Source organism: Castanea sativa, chromosome 5, assembly GCF_040712315.1.
Source record: "Castanea sativa cultivar Marrone di Chiusa Pesio chromosome 5, ASM4071231v1".
NCBI classification, from domain to species: domain Eukaryota; kingdom Viridiplantae; phylum Streptophyta; class Magnoliopsida; order Fagales; family Fagaceae; genus Castanea; species Castanea sativa.
In genome coordinates this window covers 30,059,396-30,085,056 of record NC_134017.1, presented here as the reverse complement: position 1 = coordinate 30,085,056, position 25,661 = coordinate 30,059,396, and the positions used below count along the sequence as shown (strand labels likewise).

Below are 25,661 nucleotides of genomic sequence, written 5' to 3'. Positions count from 1 at the left end.
TAAAAACAACAAACAATCATATGGGTCATAATCACAAATAAAAAACAAATCAAACAAAATAAAAACAACAAACAATCATATGGGTCATAATCACAAATAAATAACAAATCAAACTGTGGAACTTCATCTCATAAAGAATAAAAATTATCAATTTGTCAGAGTGAGAGTGAGAGGGAAGATTGAGATTGAGAGTGAGACAATGTGAGTGTTTGAATTTGAGTGATCTGTACAAAACCCTTTAAACGAAAAAAAAAAAAAAAAAACAAAAGCAAGGAACTTAAGTGATAGAATCAATTACCCGAGAGTGAGAGAGAGATGGTGAATGACCTAACGAGGCTTGAAAAGATGCTGGGCTCACAGAGATGGTGGGTTAGAGAGATGACTTGGTGGGTCCGATGAGGAGAAGAGAATGACAAAGAGAGAGAGAAAGGACAGGTCTCATGTTTGTGTGGGTTTTAGTGGGTGTTTTGAGAGTGAGAGTGAGAGACTGTGAGAGAGACGGTGAGTTTGTGTGGGTGTTTTGAGAGTGAGACTGAGAGAGACGGTGTGAGACTGGAGTGTTTGAAATTGAGGGATTTGGGATAGTTATCTAGGATGTGGGTTTGAGTGATTTGGGACACGTGGAGAACTCAAAAGAAATCGAGTCCAATGGACTCGAGTTCCTAATCCGAGTCCAAAAGACTTGATTTTCAGGTCTATGTGGACTCAATGTCCACATCAGCTGGTGCCACGATGGGAAAATCGAGTACATTATACTCGATTTATAAGCCCAAAATCGAGTCCTCTAGACTCGATTTGTTAGAAACCCAAATAGTTTGAAACGTTGGCTAACTAATGATATAATTTGGATTTTATAGTTATTTAAAAAAAAATCCCACCCACACCACCCCCACCCCCCAAGGTTAAACTACTATTTCATTCTTTAGTTGGCCCCCTTAGGATAAAATTCCTGCCCCTGCCATTGGTTTGGTGTTTGCTTAGTTTAATTATAATTTAACCTTTATTTCTGGTGTATAACACAAATATGCTTACCGTTTCTTAGATTGTAACAAATAGTATCATGATAATGCTTGTACTATTTCAACATCAATTACCAAGCCTTAATTCCAAATAAGCGATGATCAAATCATGAATTTATACAAAATCAACCAAGTCATGAACACATTTTCAGTTTCCCCTTGACCCTATGCAATTTTATTCTTATGCTGGATTTCTGCCCTCACGTCTGAAAACCAAGTGATGTATCTTGCACCTTTTAAGGACTCAACAAATTGCTTCCCTTCACGAATGATTTTGACAATGACCTAAATAAATAAATAAATGAAACCAAAAATAAGTTTGTAGTTCGTACGCTAGTATAACAGATTATAACAATTTTTATTGTGAGTTGAATGGCATTTTATAAGGGCCGAAAGAAGTACATCCATTGGGAAATGTATTAAGCATATCATATTTATCTCCAGCCCTGAATGTGATGGACTCAGACATAGCAGCATAATTGCCAAAATTATGACTTCTCTATGATATTTCTTCATTTTTAACCTCTATTATTCTGGTCCACACATATTTACATACCAAAAATGAAAACATTTTGATACCATATCTAAAAATGAGACAAAGCAGTACAAATTAACTCAACGGTATAATTATAGTAGACAAAAAGACAATCCAATTTTTTTGACAACTTGGCTTGTACTGATTCATATAATTTTTATTGTTTTAAAGTAAGAAATAACAAAAATTTGTTAAGCCGAGTAGATATTACATTGTCCACTTGAGTATGTCCATGCACGCTCATGTGACTTTCTGGAGCATATTACTGAATTGGGAATCTGAACACGCAAAACTCAATGACCCTCATACACATACACAAGGGCACTCACACAGAACAAGAAAACAGATATATATATATATATATATATATGTGTGTGTGTGTGTGTGTGTGTGTGTGTGTGTATTTACATATTAAAGAGTGGAGGAAGTTCTGGACTTGTGCATCTTGTCATCTTGTGAAGGTGGAGGCATTGAAGGAGATGAGACTACTGCGTTATAAGATGACGAAGCAAGTTGGGCAATAGCTGGAACGGCACCGCCTGTAAATTTTCCAGGAGATACAATTTTCATTAACAGTTTACAGTTCCATCAGCCATCCATTAGTAAAAGCAAAATAAACAAAGATCAAAGTAAAAACAACTTTTAGGATGACTAACATCACAACAGTCCTTTTAAAGAGATTCTAGTGTTCATAAAAACTGAAAAACAACCAAACCATAGAAGACGAATAGGAGATGTCATGTTGCCAGTTGCAAAAGAGGGATCACAGCTCAGAAATATATCTTATCTAGCAAATGCAGGCACTAGAAAAGCATAAATACTTTTCCTAGTATCAGTACAAAGCTCCAACAGTAACTTGGCTATACTTCCTAAGATTGCCTTGTGGTATCCTAGTCAGAGACTGCCATGTAATAAAATCAGCAATAATAAATTACAGGGCATTTCAATATCCAATGTGAAAGGAAATTATTCCATTTGGCTTCCAGATGGAAAGATCTATAGAGATACTAGTAAAAAACTTAGGGTGTGTTTTATCTTACACCTCATTTTTAATTGCTCCAAATTAGGGAGAATTTAAATGGAGAGGATTCCACTTATATTTTTAAAAAAAAAATTGTCAGTTTTGCCATTATGATGTCAATCCATATCTATTCCTTAAATTAAACAAGAGCGGGGTATAATTGTCAATTTATAATGTGTTTTTTTTTTTTTCATTTTTTAATTTTATGAACATCAATTTATAATGTGTTATCATTTCCCGTCATTCCCATTTTAATTTTCATGGTAAATTACAGATACAATCCATGTGGTATGTGGTGCGGACACGAGATATAGGCCCTCAATTATACACACATATGGGAGGAAGAACAAAAAGAAGACGGCCCAACCTGTGGTCTTATGGATGGAGCCTATTAGTTATTGGGCTTGAGATTAAGCAAGCCCGAACATTTAAAAATTAGGGTTTTGTGTTGTTAGGGTTTTATGTTGTAGCTATTTAAACACTTTTTTGATTATTGTAACACAGCTTTTGAGAAATATAAAAAAATGTTTGCTTTCTTTTACACTTTGCGGTGCCGACTCCGAGTCCCTTAGGTCCGACTCTAGGGTTTGTCCTACCATTTTTCTGCCCTATTATTATTTTGTGGTTGTCCTACGTCGAGTTTGGTATCGGAAGCGGACTTCCGATCCATTCAACACCACCGTAGCCAACCACATCAAAGCAAAGCCATCAAAAAAACAAAAGAGAATGACAGTACCTTTCAAGTTTTTGCCCCATGAGATTCTAAACAAGCCCAAACCAGTCCCTGCCATCCGTGTATTCCCCCAAGCCCCACATGAGTTTCTCACCCCCAAACCAACAGAGCAGCCAGCGGCGCCTCCCAAGCCGGTGACCACCATCCGTGCCCGCCTCTAATCTCAGAACCCACAGCCCACAAAAAAAAAGAAAAAAAAAAAAAGAAAAAAAAGAAAAAGGGAGCTCACGAAAGACCCAGCCACCAGCACCCACAAAATCAAAAAAAAAAAAAAGGAGAAAAGAAGAAGCAGAGACCCACGGACCCAGTCACCGCAGCCACCAACCGCCGCGGAGCCCAACCGTCACCAGCCACCAGCCGCCAGCCGCCGCGAAGCCCAACCGTCACCGCCGTCAGCCGCCGCGAAACCCAACGCTTCACCAACCACCGCGAAGCCCAACCGTCGCCGGCTCGGGGACTTCGACCACCGCCGATGCCAAGGCCGCGACGAACAGCTCCCTGCTCCGCCGTTGATTCCGGCGACTGCAGCTGCTGCCTCCGTCGACGCTCCAGCCGAAGACTCCACCGTTTCTTCTTCCTCTTTTAGTTTCTGTGGTTTCTTGTTTTTCTTTTTTCAGTATGTGGGTTGAGTTCAGTCTGTCGTTTTGAGTTATTTTAAAGACTGTAGCACAGTGTAATTTATTTTGAAAAAAAAAAAAAAAAAAAAAGTACTGTTGCTGTGACCAAAAAAAAAAATAAAATAAAAAATAAAAAATAAAAAAATTTAAAAAAAAAAAAAAAAAAAAAAAAAAACTATTGCTGTGACAGCCCATTGGGCTGTAATTGTTCTCACAGGTTCCTCAGTCCAAGTCAATTCATTACTTGAAGAGCAGACCGTGGCTACCTAATGCATTACGTGGAGCCACTGACTAGGGTACAATTCTGACTCTATTTTTTTGGTGGATTCAATTTTATCTCATTAAAAAATATTATCTTTATGTTTTTTATGTGCATATCCCACCATACTCCATTATCCTATCCAATTTGTGCTCAGGTTAATCGTTTTACTGTTTGTGTCCTCTTTTAGTACCCACTCTAAAATCCAAAAAAAAAAAAAAAAAAAAAAAAAAAACACCAATTTCTTTGATAAATCTTATTCTTTTTGTGGAGCTTCTTGGAATTTGATGTTTATTTGGGCTATCTCGTAATGTTTGTGAACATCGTCACTATTTGTCCGCATTTTCTTCCTTTGATTCATCGATCTAGTCTCTACATGCACTTTGCTTGACCTTTAAATTTATATTGAGAATTGATTACTTGAAATTTTTGGGAATCTCTGCATTCATAAATATTGCGTTGCATGCATCTACGTAGTGGTCGTGTCATGTCAAACCACGAACATCAATCCACGTCCGAATCTAGGCCCTCTTTAGAACAAACCATAGGAGACCTAGCTAAGAGTGTCCGTGATTTCTTGGATAGGGTAGAGCGAAATTGAAACATCTCAAGAGAGACCACTAACCATGAAGGAGATAACATGCATGGGCAAAATAATAATGGTCACTTTAATAGGGCTCCACACTTTGAACATGATCACTATAATCACTATGGTCCTAGGGATTATGATGATAGGATGTCTAAGGAAAGGATAGAAGCACCCACCTTTGATGGTGCCTAGATCCATGGGTTTTCAGCGATTGGTTACGTCAAATGGAGAAATTCTTTGACTATTACCATTGGGTGAGAATAGGAAAGTGAGATATGCTAGAATGAAGTTAATTGGGAGAGCTGATCTTTTCTGGGAGGACCTTGAGGAAACCCTTAGGCGACGACGTGAGCCCCCCATTATTGATTGGATGGAGATGAAGGATGCCCTCTCGAGGAATTATCTTCCTCCAACTTATAGGAGCTCCCTCTTGAGGAATGGGATCGCCTAAGACAAGGAATGCTCCTGTGACCGAATACATAGAGAAATTCAAGGAATTCCAGAGGCGAATTCGAATAGTTGAGGAAGAAGTTGTCACACTCAATAGGTTCAAGAAAGGTTTAAATGCTAACCTACTAGGCGAGATTATCACCCGAGGAGTCACCACCTTAAGAGAAGCCTATGACCTTGCTAGGAATTGTGAGTTAGCGTCCAAATCTACCTTTTGGCGACGTTCTGAGCTTCGAAGCATTCCTCCCAACCCTCACCCTTTTGGTAGCAAACCTAAACTTGCCTTACCCCCTAAGGTCAACCCCAATAGCACCCCGATACAAAAAGAGGACAAGGGAAAAGGTGTGATCAATGAGCCCTCAAGATTAGGCTCTCGCCTCCAATGCTTCAGATGCAATGGGATTGGGCATGTTGCAGCTAGATGTCCCTCTAGAACCCTTGTCATTCAAGAGGATGATGAAAAGGTAGAAGATGTTGAAGAGCTAGTGTATGACCCAAATGCTGAAGAAGGCCAAGATGTTGAGGCCGAATGGGAAGATGATCCCAGTTACCTCACGTGCATTAGAGCCATCTCTCCTCAGGTTGATGATTCCAAGGCTGTTTTTGGTGTCCCTAGAGTGAATGTGGTGAGGTGTGCTTTGACAGAACAAAGGGAAACTGATGATTGGCGAAGAAGTGCCATCTTCCAGACTTACACTAAGTGCGGAGATAAAACGTGCAAGGTTATTATAGATAATGGGAGTTGCATTAATGCGGTGTCCTCTAACGTTGTTTCCCGCCTAGGCTTGAAATTGATTCCACACCCTAACCCATATAAAGTTTCTTGGGTGGATACTTCCTCCATAGCCATAAAAGAAAGATGTGTTGTCCCACTTCAATTCCTCACCTACAAGGCGGAAATATGGTGTGACGTAATTCCCATGGATGTAGGGCACATTATCTTAGGTAGACCTTGGCTTTATGATTTGGATGTCACCCTTCATGGGCGATCCAATTCTTGCTCATTTATGTTTGGAGGCAAGAAGATTGTGCTTAATCCTTTGAAACCCAAGCCAATCGACATGAGCAAGAAGCGGAAGTACCGAAGGCGAAAGGTACGAACATCGTAAGCCCAAAGGCATTTGAGAGGTAGCGAGTTCGGGAATCCATTGTGTTTGTCTTGGTTGCTAGGGAACTTCATGGAGAGACTTGTGAGGAGCAACTTTGGAGAAGTAAGGTCCGTGCTCCAAGAATTTAAGGATGTAGTCCATGAGGAACTCCCAGATCAATTACCGCCCATGCGTGATATCCAACACGCCATAGATTTTGTGCCGGAGCGACCCTGCCTAACTTGCCCCACTATAGGATGAGCCTGCAGAACATGCCGAGTTGCAAAGACAAGTAGAAGAACTACTTAGGAAGGGTTTTGTTCGTGAGAGCATGAGCCCTTGTGCGGTCCTGCACTCTTAACTCCAAAGAAAGATGGGACTTGGAGGATGTGTGTTGATAGTCGTGCCATCAACAAGATCAACCGTGAAGTATCGTTTTCCTATCCCTCGATTGGATGACATGTTGGATATGATGGGCTGGAGCAACGATCTTCTCCAAGATAGACTTGAAAAGTGGCTATCATCAAATTAGGGTTCGTCTGGTGATGAGTGGAAAAGCGCCTTCAAGACAAAAGATGGTTTATATGAGTGGATGGTTATGCCTTTTGGATTGTCCAATGCTCCTAGTACCTTTATGAGAGTGATGACTCAAGTGCTCAAGCCTTTTATGGGAAAATTCCTGGTTGTGTACTTTGATGACATCCTCGTTTATAGTAAGTCTAGGGAGCAACACTTAGACCACCCTAACTCAAGTTTGCAAAACCCTTAGGAAGGAGAGTTTATATGGTAACCTCGAAGAAGTGCTCTTTCTTTACGGATAAAGTTGTCTTCCTAGGTTTCATAGTGTCATCTGAAGGAGTTTACGCCGACCCCCAAAAAGTTCAAGCAATTATGGGATTGGCTGAGCCCAAAACTATACATGAGGTTCGAAGCTTTCATGGGCTCGCTTCCTTTTATCGCCGATTCATCAAAGGATTTAGTACCATTATGTCTCCCATCGTCGATCGCTTGAAACATGGGGAGTTTACTTGGACAAAGGCTGCCACTAAGGCCTTCAAGGAGGTGAAACGAAGATGAGCGAGGCACTGTCATGCGTCTCCCTTATTTCACCAAACCTTTTGAAGTGGAATGTGATGCCTCGTGTATTGGCATAGGGGGAGTCCTTAGTCAAGAGCGTCACCCAATTGCCTATTTCGGTGAAAAGTTGAATGATGCTAAGCGAAGTACTCCACGTATGACAAAGAATTTTATGCCATTGTACGAGCTCTTTGGCATTGGCGTCATTACTTGTTGTCTCGAGAGTTTATTATCTACTACGATCATGAAGCTTTGCGTTATCTCAATTCCCAAAAGAAGCTAAATTTTAGGCACGGTAGTTGGGTTGAATTTCTGCAACGCTACTACTTTGTGGTGAAACATAGAGCGGGAGTTGAGAATAAGGCCGCCTTTGATGCAACGAGTCGAAGAGTATCTTTGCTATCGGTCATGAGTGTTAAGGTCAACGGGTTTGAACAACTTAAGGATGACTATCAATCATGCCAAGATTTTGGGGAGCTCTACACTAGCCTAAGTAATGCTTCACACCCCGTCTTGGATGATTATACCCTTCAAGATGGTTACTTGTTCAAGGCCAACAAGTTGTGTATCCCTCGGTCGTCGGTGAGAGATTTTCTAGTTTGGGAGATACATGCGGGGGAGGCCTTGCGCAGTGTCATTTTGGCCGAGATAAGACAATTGAGGAAGTGGAACGTCAATTCTATTGGCCTCGGTCTTAAGAGGGGCGTTGCTAAGATAGTTGGTCGGTGTCGTACATGTCAACTAGCCAAACATCGCAAGCAAAACAACGGGTACGTACACGCCTTTACCGTGCCGGATGCGCCGTGGCGGGAAGCGTGAGTATGGACTTTGTGCTAGGTTTGCCCCGCACCTTTAGGAAGCATGATTCTATCCTAGTAGTTGTTGATCGCTTCTCTAAGATGGCTCATTTCCTACCATGTTCTAAGACTTCGACGCTTCTAAAATTGCAAAGCTTTACTTTGATGAGATTGTCAAGCTTTATGGTCTCCCAAAACCATAGTGTCAGATAGGGATGTTCGATTCATGAGTTATTTTTGGAAGACCTTGTGGCATTTAGTAGGCACCAAATTGAAATTTTACACAGCATTTCATCCTCGAAGCCGATGGTCAAACTAAGGTGGTTAATCGTAGCCTAGAAACCTCCTTCGGTGTCTAGTGGGTGAAGCCAATCGGAATTGGGATTCAATTCTTCCTATAGCCCAACTTGCATATAATAGCTACGTCAAATAGGTCTATAGGCGTTAGTCCTTTTGAGGTTGTGCATGGATATACACCTAGGAAGCCCTTAGATCTTTTGCCCATGTCCCCACATGTTAGGATTTACGAATCTGTGAGGCATTCGCACGACATGTTCATGATTTGCATACCGAGATTCACAAAAAAATTCAGGTAAGTAATTCTCAATATAAAATTCATCTTGATACTCATCGGCGTCATGCGAAGTTTCGAGTAGGAGATTATGTCATGATTCGGATCCGACTCGAACGGCTTTCCTACGGGACCGTTAAGAAATTGCAAGCTCGTAGTGCCGGTCCGTTCAAGGTATTGAAACGAATGGGCCCAAATGCATATGTCATTGACCTCCCTCGCTGATTATGGTATTAGCTCCTCCTTTAATATTGAGGATCTAGTTGCTTATAAAAGCCCTACGGCTATTCACGATACTCCTTTTGATGAGCCTTTACTTAATCCTATTGATGCCCCTATGCCTACCCCTTTACCCTTAAATTTACCCTATGCACATAAAGAATCTATTGATGCTATTTTAGATGAGCAAATTGTTTCTACCGGGGGATGGAGGAGTTCACCGTTTCCTAGTTCGGTGGCGCGGGCGACCCGGATTCCGATTGCACATGGATTACTAGAGATGAGCTACGACGGCGGATCCCGACTTGCGGGTACTATCGAGCTCTTCGGCTTTCCACTCGACGGGGTCGAGTTCCTCTCACCGGGGGGAGTTGGTGCGGACACGAGATATAGGCCCCCAATTATACACACATATGGGAGGAAGAACAAAAAGAAGACGGCCCAACCTGTGGTCTTATGGATGGAGCCTATTAGTTATTGGGCTTGAGATTAAGCAAGCCCGAACATTTAAAAATTAGGGTTTTGTGTTGTTAGGGTTTTATGTTGTAGCTATTTAAACACTTTTTTGATTATTGTAACACAGCTTTTGAGAAATATAAAAAAATGTTTGCTTTCTTTTTACACTGGTGCCGACTCCAGTCCCTTAGGTGCTGACTCCTAGGGTTTGTCCTACCATTTTTCTGCCCTATTATTATTTTGTGGTTGTCCTACGTCAGTATGCCCTTAAAATATTAAAATATGGAGCCTATCACATGGTTTATTTTGTGATACCCACCTCCACCGTAATTTGCTTTATGAGACATTTTTACTCACTTTAAGAAAGAATTGGGGGAAAAAATTCATTCTATTGTCACATATTTGGTTTTGTCTCTAACTTTCTCATTCGATCCTCATTTGAGCTTGCGTTTGTTCAACAGGTGTAAACTTCAAGGAAAAATTATCTTTTTGCCTTAATTCTTTCCTAACAGGTGTTGTTGGCACTTGTCACATTATCAATTCTGTTAAAGTTAGTGAAAATGCCTCATAAGACAAATCATAGGAGAATTGTCACAAATAAAGCACAAGATAACTTTAATGTTTCAAAGTATGTCACAGGAATAGAATTTGTAATTCGTCCTAATTATTTAAGCATCTAGACAAAGGGGAGAGAGATATATTTCCCTACGCCTACATAATTTTTAAAAGATCCAAACAAGGCGAATGGTTTTCCATTCCCCTCCCCTCTTCCCTCCTTCCCCCTTGCCCTGTCTACTCTCTCCTCTCTCCAAAATCCAAACACACAATCTATGCTGCGGAATTAGAGTCCACATTGACAAAAGGAAATAAATCGCTATTTGTTGTCATCTATTTGACAGTTGTAATTGTATTTTCAGCAAAAGATGCAGGCATGTAGCTCCCTATTTCGGGTTACATAGCTTTTCTCTTGTCCCGAATGAGTCCCTAGCCAGTTATAAGTGTGCCTCTTGAGGGTTTTCTAATAGTAAAATCTCACAGGGCATCAAGGTTTTTTGAAAAAAATTGGTAAGCTACACACTTTTCTTATTTATATTTTATAGGTATTGATTGGTAAGCTAAACATAAACACCATGGGTCTTGAACTAACAACCCCATTATTACGGGAGAGTAGAGCCATAGCTCATTGGTCTAGTTAGGAACCGAGATAATACTTATTTGGCTTCGACAAGACCAATGGCCATGAAAACCTTGCTCAACTTAATGCCTAGGCCAAGGGTTTCGAAACAGGATTCTCAGAGAGCAAAACAAAAACACAAATCTATTTATCTATCAGAATTTTGTTTAGTCAAAGAACAATAATGAGCACTCTAGCATTTCAAGCGGAGACATTACGTATCAAGCGTACTATCAATTTAAATTTCTTTTTCTTTCTATCATATACCTAAAGAAGAGGGATAATAGCTATCCAAAATGGGATAGTCCTGAAGACTAGTGAGTGAACCAGTAAGATTATCAATTAAGGTTTAAGAAGCTACACCATTTAACCGAACAAAAAAAAAAACAAGAAGACACGCTATTTAAGGATGAATCTATAAATAAGCATACCAAACCATAACACATTGCTCTACATTCAACAATGAACATAGCTTGTCAAATCACTAGAAAGCCCTGACATTTTTTATAAGTAAACTTCCCAATTAGCAGGGAGGATCAAACCTTTGTTCTACCACTTACATAGAGAAAGACCTAACGTTACTCTTGACACAAGAAGTAATGAACCCATTTTTACTGAGGCGGACAACCCAGATGAGAGAAAATCCAATTTCAAACATAACTATTGCTTTCCTTATTACTTTCATATGGAATTACCCAATTCAAATTCCAGACAATATAGAACATGTTTTGGTGATTTCCAATACGTACCCAAGAAAAATTAGGGGCACCTATTATAAAAACAATTCTTCACATGAGTTACTTTGGACAAAAATTATCTTAATTCCATGTAAGTGGGGGACACTACTCCATATAAAACTTATATCGCATACCTCATAGGCCACAAACTACAGCCCAGGAACGACAGAGGTCTCTGCTGAAGGAGATTATTAGGCAATGTTATATAAGAGGTATTTTTTTATATAGTATCTCCAGAAAATTCCATGTATTAGTTATCACATAAACAAGGATCAAACTATCAATTCAATGATATTGAGAACATTACTGCATAAACTAGAGCCAAGAAAAAAAAAAAAAAAAGAAGGAATAGGGAAAATCTCTGACCTGCCAATCCTGCACAAGCTGAAGAGAATACGATCACAGGTGGTGCCTGCATTTTAACGAGGTTTTAGGTACATAAGAGAGAGTAAACATCTAAATATTTAGCTGAAATGCATGCACAAAATAGCAAATTCAGGAGTGTTCTGAACCCTATGAATTCTAAAATAAAAAATTCAAATAATAATTAATATTAAATATGAGAGGATAAGACAAGGCCTTTATTGAGAAATATGACCCTCTGGTCCTTACCATGGCGTTATCTACAAGTCGAAAAAAGTTTCTTCAATTAATGTATGTGGTGCACCAATGGACAAGACAAATGGGGTTTGTGATCCAAGAAGAATCACACTTGACCTTGAGGACACGATGGCCAAAAGCTTAAGGTATAGGCTCCCAAGGAAAAAAAATACCTATTTTCTAGTCCAAGTTTCAAAGAAGCATATAAGAGGAGTCAATTGATTGGTAAGGGATTGACAAGCATAAAATCAGCTTCAACAGCAAGAAATGTGCCTTAGTGCCTCAAGTGGTCAGTTGATGCCCTCAAGGGCTTTGGGAAATCAAATGAACACTGTCCCATTCTAATGCATAGTTATCAGCATTTTGCTGACCTACCTTGGGCCAGATGGGTTACTATGGCCTTCTTTCAGAAATGCTAGTGTATTAGAAAGGGATGTCATCGCTATTTTCACAGATTTTCATAGCCAGTGTGTTTTTGAGAAATCTCTAAATGCCACTTTTCTATGTTTGATCCCCAAGAAGTTTAATGCAGTCAATATTAAAGACTTTCGTCCTATTAGTCTTGTGGGCAGCCTTTATAAGCTTTTGGCTAAGGTGTTGGCTCATAGACTCTGAGGGGTTTTAAATAAGCAAATATCTGATTCTCAAAATTCTTTTGTGGGAGGGAGACAAATTCTTGATTCGCTTCTAATTTCTAATGAATGCTTAGATAACAGGTTGAAGAGTGACACTCTTGGTGTTATAGTTAAGTTGGACATTGAGAAGGCTTATGATCATGTGAACTGGAATGCATTATCTTATCTTGTGGAAAGGATGGGCTTTGGGGCGAGGTGGAGTAGTTGGATTAAGGCGTGTATTTCTACAGTTAAATTCTCAATTTCAGTCAATGGGTCTCCTACAGGGTTTTTTTGGTAGTTCTCGTGGTATTCGCCAAGGGGATCCTTTGTCTCCACTTTTATTCCTTTTGGTTATAGAAGTGTTGAGTAGACTATTGAAGAGAACGGAAAATGGTGGTTTTCTTTGTGGTTTTCAAGTGGGGTCCCATAGACAAGGAGGTGTGCACACCTCTCATCTACTTTTTGCTGATGATACTATATTTTTCTATTTTGCTTCTAGGGAACAATTATTATACATTTGGATGGTGCTATTACAGGCCTAAAAGTTAATGTAGGCAAGACTGAGATTGTTCCTATTGGGGATGTTGGGAATTTGAATGCTTTGGCTTGTACCCTTTGTTGCAAGGTGGGTACTTTGCCTATGAGATATCTGGGCATGCCTCTCAAGGCCCATTATAAGGATTTATCGATATGGAATCTTTTTTTTTTATAGGTAATCAGAAAGCTTTTATAAATGATAGAAAGAAAGACATACAAGAAGTTCATGATGATGAACAACAAGAAAAAAGCTACTAGGAAACTAAGCTAAGGGAGGACAAAAACTCAGAGAGAGAAGAGCAATTAGTAAAGCCCCAACAACGAGACCACTCTAAGAGACTACGCTGGCATAAAAGATTTAACTCAACCAAAGTCTTCTCTTTGTCCTCAAAGGAACGACAATTTCGTTCCAACCACACAATCCACATTAAGCACCCTGGAACCAAGTTCCATATGTTCGACTTATACTTTCCATGCCACTGATGCCAGCAAGATATCAAATCCGCCACCGATCCTGGCATAACCCAAAGAATCCCAAAGGCTTGAAGCATACAAGACCATAGGGAATGGGTAACAGGACAATGCAGAAGAAGGTGGTTAACCGACTCCCCATCCTTGCAACACAAACAACACCTATTAACCAAAGGCCGACCCTTAAGCATAAGGTTGTCCAAGGTGAGGATCCGACCATGAGCAGCAGACCACAGAAAGAATGCCACGCGCTTAGGGATCTTTGGTTTCCAAACCCCCTTCTAAGGAAGCCAAGAATTCGAGGCACCCCGGATCGCGAGGTAGTAAAACCGAGTGTCAAACTTACCATCCCCTTTAAGCCGCCAGTAAAGGGTATCTCTCCTACTACCCTGTGGAATACGAGATTGGATAAGCCGGAGAAGAGAATACGAAGCAGCCAACTCCCAATCTTCAAAAACTCTATAAAACGTTAAATTCCACACTCTAACAGTACCCCCCTTCTGGAATCCACAAAACCTCAGAGATACAGGCATCCTTGACCGCTGAACACACATAGAGCTTAGGATAGAGAACTTTTAGAGTAGCGTCACCAATCCACCTGTCATGCCAAAAACGGATACGAGTGCCTTCCCCCACTACAAAAGATATATGCTTAGAAAAGTTCTCCCAACCTTCGTTAATGCTTCTCCAAAGGCCGCACCCATGGGACCTCCTGCAAACACTAGTCCTCCACCCCCCTTGGCCCTCGCCATATTTTGAGGAGATAACATGATGCCACAGGTGGGAATCTTCATGGCCATATCTCCACAGCCACTTCCCTAATAAAGCCTGATTAAACGGCACCACCTTTCTTAACCCCAATCCACCCATCTTAACAGGTAAACACACCTTATCCCATGCCACCAGAGGATATTTGAAACCCCCCTCAGAAGACCCCCAAAGGAAATTCCTCTGAATACTTTCCAATCTAGTCGCCACTGCTTTAGGAATAGTAAAGAGAGATAGGAAGTATGTCGGGAGACTTGAGAGAGTACTCTTTAGTAACATGAGCCTACCACCCTTAGATAAATATAGACGCTTCTACCCAGAGAGCCTCTTCTCCGTCTTTTCCAAAATAGGATTCCAGATCGAGGGAGACTTAAAAGAAGAACCCAACGGCATCCCTAAATATTTCATAGGCAAACTGCCTACTCTACAATGAAGCACATTAGCCAAAGCATCTAGATTATTCACCTCCCCAACGGGGACAATCTCGCTTTTCCCAACATTGACCTTCAAACCCGTAAACGCCTGAAAACAAGACAACACCAACCTTATTGACAGGAGCTGCTCCCTAGAGGCCTCACAAAATAAGATGGTGTCATCCGCAAATAACAGATGAGAAATACTCACCCCAGCAGAGTTCACAGCTCCTACCTGGAATCCCCGAATAAGATTACACTCCTCTGTCTTCTTCAAAAGTCTACTTAAAACCTCCATTATCAATAGAAACAACAACGGAGATAGAGGATCCCCTTGTCTCAACCCACGAGAGCTACCAAAAAAACCTTCAGGGGAACCATTTACTAGGACTGAGAAATGGACAGACGAAACACAAGCCTTAATCCACCCCCTCCATTTCACCCCAAAACCCATCCGGCCCAACAAATAAAACAGGGCCTCCCAGTTCACATGATCATAAGCTTTCTCAATATCCAACTTGCAAACCACCCGGAATTCTGCTCTTCAACCTACTATCCAAGCATTCATTTGCAATAAGCACTGAATCCAGAAAAGGCCATCTGGTTGGAAACGACTTTATTTGTCGAAAGGTGGTAAACTTACTTTGTTAAAAAGTACTCTCTCAAGCCTTCCCACCTACGTTTTATCTTTTTTACTATCCCTCAGGTTGTGGCAGCTAGAATAGAAAGGATTCAGAGGAATTTCCTTTGGGGGGCCTCAAAGGATGTTTTTAAATATCCTTTAGTTGCTTAGGATAAGGTCTGTTTGCCAGTTGAGCGTGGTGGTTTGGGGATTCAGAGGATTGGATTGTTTAACAATGCTTGCTTGGGAAGTGGTTGTGGCGTTTTGGGAAAGAAAGTAACAAATTATGGCGTCAGATTATAGCAGCCATATATGGTGAGGTGAGAGGAGGCTAGTGCACTAGTGGGGAAAGAGGTTCACATGGGTGTGGGATGTGGAGGAGTATTAAGGAAGGATTTGAGAACTTTATTCAAATTTTGTATAATGGGGGGGAGGGTTGTCGTGTTAGTTTTTGGCATGATCCATGGAGTGGGCCTATTCTTTTGAAGGAATTCTTTCCTGCTATGTTTGCTTGCTCTTTATCTAAAGAAGCATGAGTCTCTGACTTGGAAGTATCTGATTCAGAAGGAAGTAGTAGGAGCTAGAATTTACTTTTCAGTCATGGTCCTCAGGATTGGGAGGCAGAAACTGTTTATTCCTTTTTTGAGCTTATTTATTCCTCTATGCCAAGGGGTGAGGGGGATGATCACCTGGTTTGGAGATTGACTACGTCTAAGGTATTTGATGTGCACTCTTTTTATAAGCTATTGTCTGGTCCTAACACTGATGAATTTCCTTGGGAGTGCATTTGGTGTGCAAAGGTGCCTAAACGGGTGTCTTTCTTATGGACAACAGCTAATGATAGGATACCACCATTGATAATCTTGTTAAGAGAGGTCAGTCCCTGGTTAATAGGTGCTGTTTATGTTGCTATGATGGGGAATCAGTGGATCACCTTCTTCTTCATTGTAAGTTTTCTCACACCTTATGGTGTGAAGCTTTTGCAGTGTTTGGGATCTAGTGGGTAACGTCGAGGTTAGTTAGCTCTTTTTTTTTTATTTGGAGAAACTCGTTTGGAAAGCATCTTTCAACCACTTGGAATATGGTCTTAGCATGTTTAATGTGGTTAGTTTGGTAGGAACACAATACCCACATTTTTGAAGACAAGGAGAGAACATTAGATCACCTAAAATCTCTCCTCTTTGGTGCTTTGTTTCATTGGGCTTGTATTTGGGGGTGTACGAATTGTATTTCTTTATCTGAATTCTTAGTCTCTATTTCCTCTAGTTCTTGATTAGACTGTATTTGTTTCTTGTTCAAAGTGTTCACCATCGTGAACATGATGTCAAATTTTTTTCAATAACATGTGGCGTTAAGATGCAAATGGCATCACATGTGTAGAAATAGATGGTCCCATGCGAGTCTATCATTGTCACTTTATTGGAGGCAGATCTAGATAAATCCTCTGCTCTGTTGACCATCACAAACAAGCTCAAACCTACCTTCAGCATTCAAACATAACCCTCTCTTAAATGAAACTGTTATATTTGCTTAAACACAAGTAAATAAGTAAACAGATGATGTCTCGACAATACTGTTCATGCCACCCCATTCTGTGGACCCCTGTTTAGGGATAACTTGTAAACCTACAACAGACATGCCCTAACTTAACATAACAAAAAGCAAAGAAACACCCCCCCCCCCCCCCACCAACACCATATAAAATAAAAAAAAGGAGAGTGGAGGTGTGTGAAACAGAAGTGAACCACAATGTGCTTCATGTCTTCACAGTATCTACCTCAGCTTGCTCCATTCAAGAAATAAAAAAGGGGCCAACTATAAAGGATCCCTATTTAAGTTGTTAAGCAACTTCAAAGGAACTAAAGTCATAGAAAAACACATGCACGTGTACACACATACACCCAGGCTAAGATCATACACACCCACACAGATACCCCTACAATATCATGGTTACCAGCACACATAGACTACCTAAATAATAAAGATTAAGATTGTTGCTAGGACACCTAGTTACCTAAGAGGTTTATTCCTATTTTCATATGATAGTCATGATGAATAAGAAAACCTATATAATTTTTTGAGGAATTTAAGATATTAAGATACACCTCCAAAGTATAGGACTGCGTGGACTTCAAAATAAACAAAAAAAAGGGTGTGACTGGGGGAACAAAAGAGACTAATGAGCACAAAAGAAGTCCATCCATATTGAAAGCATAGAGAAGGAGCTTACACCGATGAGAAAATGCAACCACATAGGGCCTTTTACCCACCTCCGGACTTTAGGCATTACTGAAATGGCAAACAAACAAAGCAATGAATCCCATAAAAAAAAAAAGGCAATGAATCTCTTGATCACTGTTCATCCGTCCATAATAACACATCTATTTGCTCACTTAAGTCAATATATACTCACAAAAGCCAAATATAAAATAAGACAACAAAGATATATGTTGACTGATGAACAATAGTTGCATTCACATATGATGAAACATTACATGATAAGCATCTTTCAACCATTTGGAATATGAGTCAGTCAAACACATTTCTAGAATTATTCAATGACAATGGCCTTCATGGAGTAACAACTCTATCATTTTGGTGTTTACAGATTGCTTCCTAAAGATGCTAGTAATATCTTTCTTAATTGATATATTTTTCCTTCTGTAAGTATCTTTGGTGCTTGGTTGTTGGAGGCCCCTAACTCAAAGTGGCAATAGTTAAGGCCACTCTTTATTTGTTTTTGACAGGTGGTTTCTATTCCATAGGCCATAGTCATATAAAATTCTAATATAATCAACGTTTTAATATTACTAATAATTGACCCCAGAGGACTGCATTTAGTTGTCACTAAAGCAATAAAGACCATCTTTCTAGATACACATCTGCATATGCCTACCAAAAGAATCATTGAGTAGTGAAGGTTTACCAAGCTGTGAAGCTAACGAATTAAATAAAATACAAGATAAAGAAATCAATAAAAATCTTTATAATGAACAAAAAAAATGAATATAATACCGTGGTTGAATCCATAGAATGCACTTGTTGTACCACCTACAGCTGAACCAATCTGCAGCATAAGAAAACACCAACAATAAAACCCAACACCCAAAATAAGAAGCAAAATTCAGAGAACCTCATTGAAACATTTAAACATGGCATTAGGTATGATATAACGGGTTATAATCTGAACAAACCTATTGGAGCAAATTCACCAATTTGCCAAAATTATTAGAATTTAAGGAAAATTTTTGATTTTTAAGAAGAAAGGTCATGACTGATACAATAAAACACAACACCCAACACCCAAAATAGGAAGAAAAATTCAGATAACCCCACTGAATTATTAAAACATGGCATTGAGTACAAAGCATAATCTGAACAAACCCATTATAGCAAAATCACCAAATCATCCCAAATTAATAGTATTTAGGGAAGAATTTATATCAGGATGAAGAAATTACCATGGAAAAGCTATCCCTGATAAGTGGTGGAACAGTCCACTCACTAGTTTCCTGCAATCAAGAAGCACTATAAAAGGACTCGAAAATTATGAAGAAAAAAAAAGGGTGTGGAAATAGACCATAGAAAAAGAAAAAAGTTTAGAACTTTCACCATGTCCTTGGAAAGAGGACCTGCACAGTGATGACATCTCACGTCAATAGTACTAGCTTTCGACCCTGACATTCCCTTCTCAATTCTCAGTTCCAACTAATTGACTGCTCTCTTTTTTGTCTCAATTTGAAAACCCACAATACCTTAGAGAAACAACAAGTAGTACAGTGAGTAACCCAAATTCAGTGACTGAAATCTAAATTAATAAATCAATAAAATGATGAATACCCATTTGACAATATAAGCAAAAAATAAAATTCCTGGTCTAAATTCATTAACTTGGAAACAAAAGCACACGTAACAATCAAATTTGAGCACCAAAAGAAATGAAAACTCATCTGTTCTGTCCTCTTACTATGACAGATCCCCAGAGAGAGAGAGAGAGAGAGAGAGAGAGAGAGATGTAGATCTATGAAATAACCCAAATAAATGGAAGGAGATAATTACAAGGGGAAAAAAAAAAAAAAAAAAGAAGAGGAGGAGAGGAAATGATAAGTACTTGTCACATAAAAGTCTTGATTGAGCTGAAACAAATTCTCGCTTTGTATATTGCACATCTATGAACTTTACTGAATTATTCTAGCTATAGTTTTGATTCAATAACATAGGAACCTTTCTAAGGAAGAGCTCTTTAGACTTGCCTCTAGCCAGTAAAACCGATAGGAAACTAACTCTTACCGCTAGAACTAGTTGCTGGGTAATTCAGGGACATTCATAGATGGTCCTTGTATTCATTTGAAGAAAATATGAGCTCTTTGTGTCATACACTCATACTATACTACTGGCTTTCACACAATCATGTAGGCGTTTCTTTGTACGAAATCAGACAGTGGATAGATGTGATTGCAAATTCTATGGCTAAGATTGAGGGCTTAAAACAGCAAGAAAAAATAACTCAACTTACTTAACTATAAATCTTTCCCAATCCTTCCATTCCATAAATTCCTAAATAAAAACAAGGTAGTCAAGGAATACCAATAGATCCTAGAAGCAAAGCCATAGGAATACAATCACATGGGATTAGATGTTAGGAATGGAAGACAGATCATCTACAGAGGGAAAAGAACATAACAAAATATGGGTTAAAAAAACACAAAAACTTGAAAAGAAAAGCAAAAGGCAAGCAAAGCGACCAGCGCAATGGTGTTGTTTTCTACATCTTATATACTGCCAATAAAGATTCACTGATCTCAGTCCTTGAGGTCAGTGGAGACAAGCAAGGAGATGACTAGGTGAGATATGAGGAAAGAGAGGGTCTGCCATGGAGAATAGAGAACAAAGGTTGGCTTAGTAGTTAGGAAAGAGAAGATGGGTTAGGAAAACAAGAACTTGAAAAGGAGAGGTTTTAAAGTGAGAGTTAGATAAAATGAGATATTATGCTACTAAAGAGACTTCACCACACTTTTTATTTGAAAAACATATTTTCAGGCAGAAGAAAAAACAAAATGACTTTTAAGGCTTTAAGCTCTCTATCCAGTACAAATAGGAAATGCATTAAAAGAAAATACAAAAACATGGACTACACTACACTACACTATAGTATAAATATTCACTACAATCATTATCTCCCACAAGGCCACAACTAAATCTATTAATTTTCTCTACAATGGCCACAAGTGAAATAAAACATTATCATATTACTGAACTTCAAATAAATTTAAAAACAAAAAGGAATGCGTGAAATTTACTCCAAGCATGTCGTCCACTATGAAACAAATGAACTAACTAATTGATAACCAAAAAGTAAAACAAATGAACAAAATGAACACCCAGTAAATTTTAATGTCTAGCAATTTTTGTCTTATAAATATCTATTTGTTTTATTATATGAAGGGATAAAATTTTATTAGCTTTTGAAATTATAAGTTTAACTAAGGAGAAAATTCTATTACCTCCTTCCCTAATGAAATAGCCATAACCCCCTCCCCCTATTTCATTTTTGATGCTCTCTCTCTCTCTCTCTCCACTGATCACTCTTCCACCCAAGGGCTGTTCGCACTATTTTTCTTCCACCAACCGTCTCCCTTTCCAGCCAACACCTCTGATCACTCACTCCTCTAATCATTTTGTTCCATCTGGATCACTTGGGATTGGGAAAACTCGCAACTCTAGGCTTGGTTTGCCTATATCCAGGTAATCATCTATGCCTTTTCCATTCTAAGACCTCTCTTAACTAATACAGTACACAGAATTTTATTTATGCATTGGAGTTAAAGATGGTTTAAGTGAATGGAAGAGCCTTAGAATTAATGGATTAAATTGCTACAGTGAAGGGACGAGGGTCTGCACTAGTTGGACTCTACAGTTGCCTAGTGAAATCGGCTACACTATTGAATAGATTTTGAGTTTTCCTTGAAGTGAGGTATCTAGAGAGAAGTAAATTCAGTTTAGGAAAATAGGAATAAGTTGGATTAAGTGGCTTTTTTTTAGCGTACATATTAATTTGTGTATTTGATTGTATTAGGTTGAACTCCTAAACTTTGGTGTTCTTTTGGTATGGCTTTTGGAGGTAAGTAACCTTCCTCCTAATTGGTTATATTTTTGCTTATACTACTGTATTTTAGCTACTAAATATTGTTTTACAATTGTTAAAATTTTATTTCAATGGTTTTAGCTACATTGATTTAAAGTAAAGAATAAAGAAACATTAAAGAATAAAGAACCATCATAAATGAACTTGATTTACTATATATGATTTTAGAAAATCTGATTATGTTCTGATCTCTAATACCCAGCCAATAGGGGTACCGTAACTAGTTTCATATAGGGCATCACAAGCCCATCGTGTTTCTAGACCCAACTAATGGGGGATATACATTGGCACGAAACTAGTTTCACCTAAATATGATGCTTAGTCACGAGGGGAAGATATAGCGTGACTGTAGTCATATAAGATTGTTAAGAATATGAATTTGTTTGAATAATTGAACTATTTTAAGTTCATGAAACTTCTTATGCTCTTGGAACCCATTGTAAATTGAAACTTTTGATATTTGTGAGCTATTTGATCTTATGCACAATGTCCTACTTTGTTGATCTATACGCTTGATCTGGCTAGTTAGAATTTTGGTTACTTATTGAGTTGTCAACTCACCCATTTTCCCTTTAGTTTCATATTACAAAGAATAGCAAGTTTGGGGACTTTTGCTGAGGTTGTGCACATGAAAGGAGATTAGGAATTTTTGGACAAGATGATCTTGTGATGATTGGTATTTCTTTTTGTTGATTAGCATAAATGCTCATGAGGTTCGGATTGTTGCTTCTATTGGTACTTTAGAGATCTTTTAACAATTGCATTATTGAGGATATTTTTGGATTTGTTTGACGTAATTTTTTTCAAAGATATTTGTTAGTCTCTGAAAGGCCTTGCACACTAGTAAGGTGTAAACCTTATAAGAGTGCGGCCATTGTTGTGTGCCTAGTCTAATGGTCGGGTTGGGGCGTGATGCTTGAAGAAAATAAAAATCACAACTTAAAACACAAAAAGCTCAAATGGGATAGCTTGATGAGATCTAAAATACTTATATAAGTAAAAGAGATCAAAATTGTGGCATGGTCGAAAGAATTCCATCTGAAGAACGTACATTGGGAAAGAGCGAAGCTTTAATGTTTGATTTTCCTCAAGTTTTCTTAAGCAGAAAGGCTCTAGATTTATAGGGGAAAATGCGTTTCTAAGTTTCTGTGGAGTTTGAGGATCTATGAAAACTGGATATCCAATTCACACACACAGTTGAAAGGAAAAGTGTGTGAGAAATGATAAATAATTGGGTGGATTAGGTTTTGCTTTGTGTTGGACAGAATTTATAAAGAGAGAAAAGAAGTTGAGAAAGAGAAAGATAAGAATGGTTGAATTTGATTGGGCAATTTGGGATAGTTTTGAATCATGCTCAAAATACATATAACAGCATAGCATAAATTGCCACAAAATCTATAATAAAAAAAACTTGCCGCCAACCACCCGTTGGTCCTCGGCCATAAACACACGCACAATCAAGTGGCTTCATACCAATCATCAAAATTTCATAATTTTCTATAATAACTCATCTAAAGACTTAAACTAAGAAAAGAAGACAAAGGAAAAGATGGATTAAATACCTTAGAGGAGACTCTTAGGAAGAGACTACTTCTCAAAATGAGTTTCCTTCAGCAAACACAATAGAAGAAAAGCATCACATCCATCCCTGCACTACGAAAATAACATTATTACGAGGAATTTAACAAATTCTGTAAACTCCAAGTAAGGAAGCATACAATACATTGCAAACATAAATGCATCTAAAAGAAACCATCTTTAAAATGCATAGCTGAAAAAGAGCAATTCTGTCTTAACAAATAAATAAAGCTGAAAATCAAGCACACCCACCAAATACTTTAAGAATAAAGTTTCTCTCCAAACTAGTTTAGAGAGAAACTCTTCAAACTTCTCATATATTTCTTTTTAGGTATGAATTTTGAAAATCTAACCGTTGCATTTCATGTTCCTTATGTTCTTAACTTACATATCAAATTTCGTTCAAATTTGATATTATTTACTATTTGATCAATTAACTTATTTTTTATATGCAACTTTAAATCACAAAAACTTGAAATTATAACATTTATTTGATGACATAACAATTGATCTTTGATCTTCTTGAAATTTTATAAGCATCAAGAATGTAATAAGAACATGCAATCTAACGGTTAGATTTTCAAAATTCAGACTCAATATAAAGATATATGATGAGTTTGTAGGGTTTCTCCCTAAACTAGTTTGGAGATAAACTTTGTTCATACTTTAAATCATAAACAAAAGAATGGAGTTTTATTTTTCACTAATGAAACTACAACAAACTAACCATATTTAATCTGATCCAAAGGAACATTCCAAAAAAAAAAAAACCATGTACGTTATTATTATATATTTTGTTGATAGATGATAGTTTGAGAACAAAGTAGTGAATCCATCTTCACTGAAGCATTTTATCAAACAGAATGAAGTTTCCTTTCTACATGTATATTTTTATATATGAAAAAAAAAATAACATTTGTAATTTCGGGAAAAAAACCTTGTTGCGAGAAGGCTTCCGACATTGGAGGTTGAAGACTTTGGGAATTTTCCAAGAGACAGAGGCCGGTCTCGTCAGAACTGGCGATGCTAGGCAGTGGCTGTCGAGGTTTGGAGTTAAGAGAGAGAGAGAGACTCGGCAACGGATCTGGTGCCGTGTTGCGTTTTGGGGGTGAAAGAGGAGAGTGGAAGAGATTTTATTTTTATTTTTGCAAAAGGGTGATAGGGTGTAAATAAATTTTTAACAATTAATTAAAACACAAATACAAATATTAAATTTATAAAATTTAGCAGACTTGACTAATACAAATATTAATTAAAACAACTTTCAAATGTATATGTTCAACTTTTATCTATATCTATACTACTATTTAAGAGGTTTATCCTGTTTGGATTCCTATTTTTTTAGTTCAAAAATGCCCCTACAGTTCTATGTTTAAATAGAGACAAAACTAAAGGACAATCTGGTAAAAACTCATTTTTTTAATTCAAAGATGCCCAACAATTTTATGTTTAAGTAGAGACAAAACTAAAGGACAATCCGGTAAAAACGCAACTCCAACTCCCACTAAAATATTACCTAAAAAATAGGACCACTCTCCTATTAATTTTTAAATTGATTTATTCACTTATAAATTAGATTTTTAAAATAAAAATCATCTATACTACTATTATATCATCACATAATCCATCATAAAAATGAGTTTTTACCAGATTGTCCTTTAGTTTTGTCTCTATTTAAACATAGAACTGTAGGGGCATTTTTGAACTAAAAAAATAGGAATCCAAACAGGGACAATCTGGTAAAAACTCATTTTTTTTAGTTCAAAGATACCCCAACAATCTTATGTTTATATGGTTTATTATAGATAGATAATCGTCAAACATAAGAATTCATAAATTAAATATTTTATTTATTAATTAGTAAAATATGGTACGTGTATGATATGTTAAGTACACGGATGGGTATATTTCGGTATCTTTCATAAAAAATAAGTTTCAAAAATTCAGCCAAAAAATACGAAAATAGAAAAAGAACAACATGTGCAATAGTGCGGATATAATGTGTTCATATTTTAAAATTCAGCAACAAAAATACGGATACACTTTCCATATAGAAATAAATACAATAATCCAACATATTATAATCATATAAAAAATTCTTAACAATTTAATTAGAATACACTAATATAATACGCACTTTGAAATAATTTGTTTTTTTTTTGAGTACTTTGAAATAGCTTAGTCACTTGATAAGTGATAATTGAATTATTTTTCACTAAATTCCTATTAAAGACCCATATATAAATGATATAACTCAATCACACGTAACAAATGTGCAAGTTGTCAAAGTGACATAAGTGTGTCTATAATAGAAAAATTGTTTTGAGTTGAAGGGAAGAACTTGGAATATTTTCACTTGGGAAATGGTGAGGCACAATCACAATAATTTACTCTTTTTTTTTTATGAAAGTCACAATAAATTTCTTTTTTAAATGATAAAAGCACAATAAAATTTGATTGCAAAGAAATGAAGGAATAGTAGTGCCGTAGTGGAGTTTATATTGAATTGAAAGCTACCTTTTAGATATTGCCAAGTTTGACCGCAATAACTAACTTCATTTGAGCAAA

The 25,661-nt window shown here is 37.9% G+C and overlaps 1 protein-coding gene and 1 long non-coding RNA gene across 4 annotated transcripts; one reads left to right on the top strand and one right to left on the bottom strand.

The window, feature by feature from the left end:
- Positions 1-1,100: 1,100 nt before the first annotated feature.
- Positions 1,101-24,160, bottom strand: LOC142636358 (uncharacterized). Of its 3 annotated transcripts, XM_075810554.1 has the most exons (9): positions 24,031-24,160; positions 23,078-23,163; positions 18,983-19,125; positions 18,832-18,882; positions 18,386-18,437; positions 17,601-17,659; positions 11,709-11,754; positions 1,963-2,093; positions 1,101-1,304 (listed from the first exon to the last, which is right to left on the bottom strand). In XM_075810554.1, the coding sequence occupies exons 3-8, from the start codon at positions 19,052-19,054 to the stop codon at positions 1,966-1,968; spliced, it is 408 nt and encodes a 135-aa protein (XP_075666669.1). In that variant the 5' UTR covers positions 19,055-19,125; positions 23,078-23,163; positions 24,031-24,160; the 3' UTR covers positions 1,101-1,304; positions 1,963-1,965. The 3 variants fall into 3 exon arrangements, with proteins under 3 accessions (XP_075666669.1, XP_075666667.1, XP_075666668.1); XM_075810552.1 differs by lacking the exon at positions 1,101-1,304 and having other exon boundaries at positions 1,624-2,093; positions 24,031-24,159; XM_075810553.1 differs by lacking the exons at positions 1,101-1,304; positions 24,031-24,160 and having other exon boundaries at positions 1,624-2,093; positions 23,078-23,168.
- On the top strand, positions 1,673-11,143 carry LOC142636360 (uncharacterized). Its single transcript, XR_012844301.1, has 2 exons — positions 1,673-2,863; positions 9,692-11,143. It is a non-coding gene; the product is annotated as an uncharacterized LOC142636360 (long non-coding RNA).
- Positions 24,161-25,661: the final 1,501 nt, after the last annotated feature.

Excerpts from the sequence above, each read along its gene's own strand:
- LOC142636358 (XM_075810554.1), bottom strand. The coding sequence starts at position 19,054 with ATGTCAGGGTCGAAAGCTAGTACTATTGACGTGAGATGTCATCACTGT. Across the intron at positions 17,660-18,385 it reads ATTCTATGGATTCAACCACG|TAATGCCTAAAGTCCGGAGG; the intron begins GTATTATATTCA and ends TTGCCATTTCAG. Across the intron at positions 2,094-11,708 it reads AGCTTGTGCAGGATTGGCAG|GCGGTGCCGTTCCAGCTATT; the intron begins GTCAGAGATTTT and ends GAAAATTTACAG.